Raw genomic sequence first — 9181 nt, 5'->3', positions numbered from 1 at the left:
TGAGTTTTATTAATATGACACTCCATGACAGAGTTTGTGGCCTTTTTCTTTGTTCGCTGTGATCTCAAAAACCGCTGGACCGAATTAATTGAAATTGTGACGATTGAATTTTTAACATAACTTAAAATTTCTTTAGCAATATAAAATTGTACTTGAGGAAGGCTTATTAAAGTTAAAACGTTTATTCAATTATCCATATTAATTATAGAATACGGAGGAAAATAATATTCACAACTTACAGTCCTCGTGGCCCTTCTCCTTAATTTGCGTTGCATTAAACGAGCTTCATTTCCTTTTAACAAACTACTTATATTATTAATACATTATAAATTTGCTCGGGTTAGGATCGCGATTTTCCCGGCTTTCGTTCGGAGATTTCGGATTTAGTTTCTCCCTTAGTTTTGATCTTCTGCGAAGGAAACGGTAGTTTTAGCTTGAGTTATATATCACTGCAAATTATATTATATATCAATGGGAACGTTCGTAAAGCTACGTATGAACGTACAAGCGCGTTTATAAGATCTACGGCCTGACGGCGCAGATTATATCACGAACGTCACGAGAATGCACAATGCAAGAGAGAAGTAAAATGATCTCTATAGATACATACATTATTTTAGAGAACGTTTGTCTGCGACCGTGGGCCTTCGAGCGCATTCCAAACAAGATGATTCGCGGGTTGGACAACGCATTAATTTACACGTCCACGAAGGAAGCCTGTCTCGCGGCCTGCTTAAACGAGCACCGTTTCACCTGTCGTTCCGTGGAGTATAATTACGTGACGCTGCAGTGTCATCTGAGCGACTCGGATCGTCGAACGACAGGTCAATACGTTCAATTCGTGGACGCGCAGGGAGTGGATTACTTCGAAAATTTATGCTTGAAAGGTAAACGGTCTTGAGGAGAGCGTTGTGGAAAAATAAACCTATACATTCTCTCGAAAAGAAAGCAAATCAGCATTGTGTATTAATCGGGCGCTGACAGGAAAGGAGGCTTGCAAGGCTCAGAGGATCTTCCAGATGCCCAGGATCGGCGTGGCGGACGACAAGGTCGCGCAGTACGCGGGCCTGCACTATTACACAGATAAGGAGCTGCAGGTTCAAAGCGAGTCCGCTTGTAGATTGGCCTGCGAAATCGAGAATGAGTTTCTCTGCAGATCCTTCCTCTATCGCGGCGCGCCACAGGGTTCGGCTTATAACTGTCAACTCTTTCACTTGGACCACTGGACTCTGCCGGATGGACCTTCGACCTATCTCAACGCGGAAAGGCCCCTGATCGACAATGGGGAACGAGTCGGCACCTACTTTGAGAATTTCTGCGAAAGTAAGGGTCGCCGGTTGAAAGAGTCTATACAGGGCGTTATGTAATACTCGCCTCACCTCTTATTTACGGATAGAGCGGATTAGACTGAGTTGAAAAGCCCTGTACCATTTTGCAATTATTGAAATGATGAGACTCCCCGCGCGCCTAGCAACACCGATCGCGGGACGGCCGCATCTAGCCGCGCGCTTGAATTGGGCGGTAGGCCGGGCTAAGACAACGATCTTTAATAATTAATAACTCATTGACTATATCCGCAAATAAGAGATGAGGCGGGTATTACAATACATAACACCCTGTACATATGTATATGCGCGATGTATTAATCGCGCGTGCGTGCGATTAATACATCGATAAAAAAATACATGCTGTTATTTTAGAGGGTACCGGGCCAATATCGGACCCGTTGCCGGTCGTTTTCGAGACCACGGAGGATTCTACGATAAACAATCTCACCCGAAACGACATTAATTGCGACAAGACGGGAACTTGCTACGATGGTACTGAATTAATATCTTGATAATACCATAACGCCGTGACAAAGGCACAGTTTATCATAACGGTTAATATTACAGTGTCGGTTGACTGCAAAGACACTCGTATCGCCGTCCAAGTTCGTACAAATAAACCTTTCAATGGACGTATTTACGCTCTCGGACGATCGGAGACTTGCAATATTGATGTTATTAATAGCGATCTCTTCAGACTCGATCTCACGATGAGCGGACAGGATTGTAACACTCAGAGCGTGGTAAGTGACACACAAGATGATGTGATAACGTTGAAAACTATTATAATTGTATTTTTCGAAGTTTTTTTTCTAGCTACTGTTATTTCATATTATTTTACTTGCATTTTTTTGTACATATCAAAAGTTACAGCTTTTATATTGTTCGTTAGTGCCTTCGAAATATGCATGTTTAGAAGTAATTACATTAAGCAATTTGCACTACCGAGCTCCAAACACTTTATCACACTTCCAGCCTTCTTTTCGATCTTGTCACATTTGTTCGATTATTGACTAACGCTTCTCACTGCACAGTTGTATATCACGCAACTTGAAAAAAAAAAACGTTTTGTCCACATCGATATACTTTTTATGAAGAATTTCAAACAATAAATGCACACCCCCCCTCCTGTCCTTGAGAACATAATCTCTGTTTGTACTTTCTTTTCACCATGGCAGCGTGACGGTTTTCAGACTGGAATATATTCGAACACGGTTGTACTGCAACATCACTCTGTGGTAATGACAAAGGCCGACAAAATCTACAAAGTCAAATGTACATACGACATGTCCTCGAAGAATATTACATTCGGCATGATGCCGATCAGAGACCCGGAAATGATTAGTATCACTAGTGCGCCGGAAGCGCCTCCACCGAGGATTCGCATCCTCGACAGCCGGTCGCGAGAGGTTGAAACTGTACGCATTGGTGACAAATTGACGTTTAGAATCGAAATCCCGGAAGACAGTAAGTCCGCTTCCAGCGAATTCATTCTTTTCCCTTAAAGGAGAGATTATCTCGATGGCGTTCTCAGTAAACACCGAGCATCGGTTACATTGCATTCATGTTAGAATTTCTCACTCAACAATGTAAATGTAATATAACACATGTGTAACTGCGGTGTAACTGATGCTCGGTGCTCACTGGATTACGACCGATTCGCGACGACGATTCACGGCAATTAATATTAACATTTTCGTATGGCAGCTCCTTACGGCATATTCGCTCGCAGTTGCGTAGCCATGGCGAAGGACTCGAAAAGCACGTTTCAAATTATCGACGACGAAGGGTAGGTCAATTTTATTTCGTTCAACGTTTCTCGATTATAACAATTATTCGGTATCGCGGCTCATGTAATTGGCGAGCAAAACGGGTAAGATATGATAATTAAAATTTTTTCATCATATTATCGATTTCGATTAAATGCAAAATTGATACAAAGATTGGACGCGTTTCGACACTACAGTATCTTCTTCGGCATGTTAACATCGTAAAAAGAAGGAAATAAATTACGTCTTAAGTTAGAACGCAAAGTTAACTGTAATAATGAAAATATGTAATGTTCTTGTTTCTCAATTATGCCCGACGAAAAAATGAAAGACTTTTAACAGACTTTTAACAGAGTTAAATGTTGCAATTTTCAGGTGTCCCGTCGATCCTTCCATCTTCCCCAGCTTCACTCCCGATGGTAACGCTCTGCAATCTGTATACGAGGCCTTCAGGTTCACCGAATCTTACGGCGTGATCTTCCAGTGTAACGTCAAGTACTGTCTGGGACCTTGCGAACCGGTAATCAATTAGTTTACTCATTTGTCCGAATGTAGAAAAGGAAAACCTCAAACAATTTGTCGTATCTCAGGCCGTTTGCGAGTGGGGACGCGAATCCGTGGAATCGTGGGGGAAGAGACGTAGAAGAAGCATCGCGAACTCGACGGAGGAAAAAGGCGAAGACATGACGCTGTCTCAAGAGATCTTGGTGCTCGACTTTGGCGATGAGAAGCAGTCCGACTTCCTGAAGAGTGACTCCAGCATAGACTTCAACGAAGCGGGTGAGAGTCTAAAACGCTCGCGTCTAAGACGCTCTGGCAGAAGCGCTCGTAACTGCTTATTAACTCGCGGCATTTTATCTCCACAGACAAAACGGTGACCATCGTAGAGCCGTGTCCGACGAAAACCTCGGTGCTGGCGCTCGGGGTGACGTGTGCTCTTTTGGTGCTCATCTATATCTCTACAATCTTCTGTTACTACATGAAGAAATGGCTGACACCTCGCAAAATGATGCCTTAAGGAACAAGAAGGATTCGTTCGCACAGCGCATTCGCAAGAGTAAATGGAAAAAAAACGAACAGCGCGAGAGTTGACACATACATTCACACGTACACACACGCATACTCATATCGTAAGTAAGTTATCAAAGGATTCACATTTCGTCCTCTCATTTCTATTGTATGCTCATTTTCATTATATTTGCTGCGGATAAAGCGCACGCGTAATAAGATGAAAGATAAAAGATCGCTATTCAAGAGAGATTACGTTATCGCGACGCGCATCTGAAATGCCCTTAATGTATTTAGTATTCCGTGCAAGGTATCATTGATCATAGGACTTGAGATTGGTAATATCCGAGTGAATACAGATATAATCGATAACACTAACGGTCATTAATATAGACCGACATCTTTGAAGGAATTATTGAAAAGCCGCCAATCGAACGCGCGAAAATAAATTTACACCAACACGAGAAATTACTTTATTAACGGAGAGTACACGGATCTCCTGTACCATATACCGAAATGCGAACACCTACGCGAACTCGAGGCCTCGAACGAAGAGGATGACTCGACTCCTCTCTGAAGCGTCTGAAGTAATATTTAGCGAGGAGCAGCTCATGAATGTCGTAATTTTTACGAAGGTGACGTATTTTAAGACGATCGCGGATTATATAACAAAATTCGTAAATGATAACAGTGCAATATTACACTTTCGTTAAACGCTAAACATATTAGATGGCTGCCAGGCTCTAATGTACACGGCCACTTTGCACGTGGATGCGCGTACTTAGCGAGCTGCTTATTTCTGGCCGCCGAAATGTGCTGCCGAAGTGCTGCTGAAATAGCAATCGCGACTGAATTTTGCTGACGCGATTTATCTTTACGCATGAGGAAGACACAATGCTACATCAGCGTGACTGTGATTGAAATTTGAAGGATGGTTTGCGCATGTCGGACTTTTGAAGGTGTTTGTTGAAAAGTTGGCGACCGACTCTTCCGCACACATACATACAGACACACGCATACGTACACACACACGACACACTTCGCGAGGCTAACTCGCGACTAAGACCACCTTGAAAATGCAATGAGTAGATTTTATTTAAGAATATTCTTAGAAACAGCTAACTGTGTCCTCTAGTGGCTACTTCTGATCGGGTTGCAAGGAGAACAGGAGCGAGCAGCGAATTTATCATTCGCGTTGCTCGAAGTGAAATTTTCGGCGCTGCCTGAATGATTGATGCAGCTCTGGTTTTTAGTTAACGGAGATCGATTTGTAACCCGCATCAAGACTAGCGGTATTTAAAGGTTCACGCTTCACTAACGTTTTTAACGATACAAGTAGCATTAAGATAGCGATTAAGCGTGTAAGCATAGACGGAGGAAGGAAAAAAAGGGGGAATGGCCGAGAAAATACTTTCTCGGATTTACAGCGGTTTCTCGAAGCGGTTCGTGCCTTTTTGCGAAAACAGGAAGCGAGAACTTTACAAGGAAGGAAGAAAAACGACGACTAACTTCATTCGCGCGCACGAGTTACATTCCCAATAAGGATATCAATGTTATAGCGGATTAATTGGAATCAGCCGAATAACAGTGATCGACAAGCGAGACAATGTCTTAAGGTACCAACCGCTTGCGAGATGCCGCTAAAGTTCTTTCGAGACTTACAAGCGAGAGTACCTCTACTCGTGAAACTCGTACTGGTACTGGAACTGATGAGAGAAGAGAAGCACTCGAGCATTCGGTTACTGAAGTGTTAGATAGTCTTCTGCGTGTCTTCGAAGCTCGAGGGCCCTCGAAATTTTAGCCGTGTTCAGAGTGTTAAAACAAGAAATACTCGAGGTACAATGTACTATCGGCGGGATAAGCGGCCGAATAGTTCTATAAGGACAATGATATTTTTCTCCAGTTTATCAACTCCACTCAATTAGTCAACGCGCTATGAAATATCCGGCTGAACACTCTTCTCGTTTCTTCAAATACTGCCATAGTTCATGAGCACGCAAGTATCTATTTCGAAAATCAAATCTTTATTTCCCTTTAAAAAATAAATATGTAAATAAGCACTTGAGGGGTATGTTTTGTTAATTTATGGCGTAGATATTGAGACGAGAAAAACACATTAACACCCGTAAAAGTTGAGTATTGGATTCACTTTATAAATTTTTCAATTCATTTCTCTCTCTACAGTTAATTATTAAATAATTTATAAATGATAAACATGCATCCTTATTTAAGACACGACAACGTGTCAATTTGTATTACAGGTGGATTTTTTCTCTTTGAGAAACGTTATGTATTTCATAAACAGCACGAATTGAGTGGAGTAAATTTAGACTTCCGGTTAAGGTGCTTGCTCTAAAGGGGTCACAATTGAAATTAATCATTTGTTTAAATGAAAGGAACGACAAGGATTAAGAAAGATAGCTTCATTAATCAATAAATTTCATGAGAAGTTTCTTAAATTCACAGAGGATACGTTTAAGGGGCTGATAAAAGAAAGAATAGTAGTAAATTACGTTTTTGCTAGAATTATTCAAGTCCTTATTAGGATTTGTATTAAATCAACGCTTATTTATTTAGCAATGCAGTGTGACTCCTTATGGTATACAAAACAATTTACAAAATGTATATATTTATATATATATTATATATATATTATTAAGTCGGACTGTGCAGTAGACATTCAGAAACACATACGCATCAATACACATCAATCACATATATTTGTACCCTATTTATATACGCGAATGTTTCAGTAATTAAACTCAAATCAGTTTTGACAGAATCTCTTTTTTGTTTTTTCTTCTTCTAACCATTTATTTGCAGCTGCTAACCGGAAGCGCGGTACCTATAGTGCCTGCAGGGAACGACTTTTGGCGTATAAAAAAAATATAAGACGCGTTTCCTTATTAAAAAAACCGTCTTGTAAGAATAAAGTAAAAGTTTATTTACAAAATCTTCGAAGCTACAGGAAATATCAAGGATTTGCTTTTAGCGCGTTTCAGACTTTAAACGCGTCAAAGGCAAATCCGATTATCGATCAAATAACTGATATTTTACAACTTCTCCCATGTAAATAAATCATGGTGCTGGTCGAGCGCCAACAAACCATCACGCCAAACTAGTGACTAATCGATCTGAATATAGAAACTTATATTGACGGTGCACGTGTGTGTGTACGTTTATTATTGCGATGAGTAATTATAGAACGATATCGTTTGACATACTTAAACAGAACAACTGCGTTTGCTTAAATAACGCCTCGAGAAACGGGAGTCCCATTAAATTATTTTCCAAACTCGATAACGCCCATCTTTCATATGATTATAGTTTTCGTAAATGTAAAAGAGATTACACAATTTCACAAATTAACGTTTATTTTTCTCTAATGTTTCCCAATTGTTCAGCCATTGCATTCTTTCTGTTGACGCTGTTCAGGCTTTTGTAATGTTAGGCTTAGGAGCTATCAATTTTTTTGTCAAGAGAGCAACATCAAAATTTTTATAATGATTCGGAGGGGATACATATATACTATAAGTTTATTTTTGAAAATCATAGAAAAATTAAACGGCTTCATTTTTAAAATTCTTTTATATTAAAATATACAACGCAACGACCGCGAAACTAAAGGCGTAAGTATGCAGATTGTTTCAGGAGGAATGGTTGGTCTTCAAGAACACGATTGTACACATCATTTTAAACAAAAAGTTTATATAAGCAATAAGTGGAAGACGGGTGACATTAAAGAAGCAAACCAAAAACAATTAATGAATATGAACAAATGAGTTAGATCAGGACCATTGTGATATAAATCAAACAAACGAGAACGCCTATTAAGTTCGAGCAAGATGTATATAGCTCAATAATTATTAATTTAATATATGAATTTACCGTATTTCCACCTGTCCTGCGCGCCGGTTTCTTTTCGCATATAACACAGTTTTATTTTAGATGGAATCACTGTTGTCAGCAAATTCACGTATTTAAATCGATGAACGAGTTTTAATCAATTTTAAATGCTATATTTAGCATTTAATACAACCCCCCCCCCCGGCCCCCCTCTCCGAACTGTAAAGAAATCTTTTCGTGAAAAATATTACCTCAGCGCCGAACAGAGTTCGAACTTGGGATTTCCCTCAATCCGCGTGACAAGTGTCTTAACCAACTTGACCACCGAGGCAAATAATAATAAATATAATATTATTTATTTAAAGTATTAGAAAACAATAATAAGAACGTTTAGACTACGCAGAGGTTTTGTCAGACAATAAATTCGCGTATAAATAAAAGAAAGGTGCAAATTGGAAATTTGGCAGAATCAACATTGTGGCAAGTTGTCTATTCAAATTTGGCTTCCTCATAAAGGAAGCTTTGTGAGTTAATGTGCAAATTAAATAAGAATTTATGTGAGATTTCATCAATTTCATAAACTCATCGAAATTTATGGAATTATTATTGACGATGAGATAACAGACGTTACAACTTCTTAACACAAATTTATGGTAAATTTATTATAGATAAATTATAAGATGCACGTTAAGAATAATTTGTTTATAAAAACTTGTTACGAAGGACAAAAAAGCCAGAAACACGTATGCGAAGAGGAGGAAAATTAGAAACTTGGATATGGCTTTCTCATAGAGGAAGCTTTGTGTGCAAATAAAAATTCTGGAGTAAGCAATTTCCAAAATGCACCTTAACTCACAAAGCCTCTTCTATGAGGTTACCCAAATTTTTAATAATCTCTTTCTCTCATGATGACGAAGTAATTTCCAAATTTTTAATTTGCATTTTTACAAGTTAGGTTAAGCAATGTCCAAATTTTTGTGCCACACTACGTATTGTAGATCGCGAATCGGATCGAGATTGAAGGTACAAACCCGTCCAGAGATTCGAGGAATCCGAGGATTCATCTTAGACGTCGGAAATCGGGGACGAACAGGATACGGTTCTGGAATCGAGCTTCGATAAAAAGCGCGGACCCTACAGAACGACAGATAGACAGACAAAAGACACGCACGCACGCACGCACGCTCTCGCACTCGCACCCGCACTCGCAGAGAATTCACAGAACTCGCA

The 9181-nt window shown here is 39.7% G+C and overlaps 1 protein-coding gene across 1 annotated transcript; it reads left to right on the top strand.

The window, feature by feature from the left end:
• Positions 1-469: 469 nt before the first annotated feature.
• LOC105568681 lies at positions 470-6887 on the top strand. The gene is made up of 9 exons (XM_012024539.1): positions 470-887; positions 985-1323; positions 1701-1820; positions 1896-2071; positions 2522-2795; positions 3036-3117; positions 3473-3617; positions 3688-3877; positions 3964-6887. The coding sequence occupies exons 1-9, from the start codon at positions 572-574 to the stop codon at positions 4113-4115; spliced, it is 1794 nt and encodes a 597-aa protein (XP_011879929.1). The 5' UTR covers positions 470-571; the 3' UTR covers positions 4116-6887.
• Positions 6888-9181: the final 2294 nt, after the last annotated feature.

This window comes from Vollenhovia emeryi, unplaced genomic scaffold (genome assembly GCF_000949405.1).
Source record: "Vollenhovia emeryi isolate VEMERY1.0 unplaced genomic scaffold, V.emery_V1.0 DF939128.1, whole genome shotgun sequence".
NCBI lineage: Eukaryota > Metazoa > Arthropoda > Insecta > Hymenoptera > Formicidae > Vollenhovia > Vollenhovia emeryi.
Note: the sequence above shows the minus strand (reverse complement) of the source record. Positions and strands in the feature narration are given on the sequence as shown.

Excerpts from the sequence above, each read along its gene's own strand:
- LOC105568681 (XM_012024539.1), top strand. The coding sequence starts at position 572 with ATGCAAGAGAGAAGTAAAATGATCTCTATAGATACATACATTATTTTA. Across the intron at positions 888-984 it reads CGAAAATTTATGCTTGAAAG|GAAAGGAGGCTTGCAAGGCT; the intron begins GTAAACGGTCTT and ends GGGCGCTGACAG. Across the intron at positions 3,618-3,687 it reads GTCTGGGACCTTGCGAACCG|GCCGTTTGCGAGTGGGGACG; the intron begins GTAATCAATTAG and ends GTCGTATCTCAG.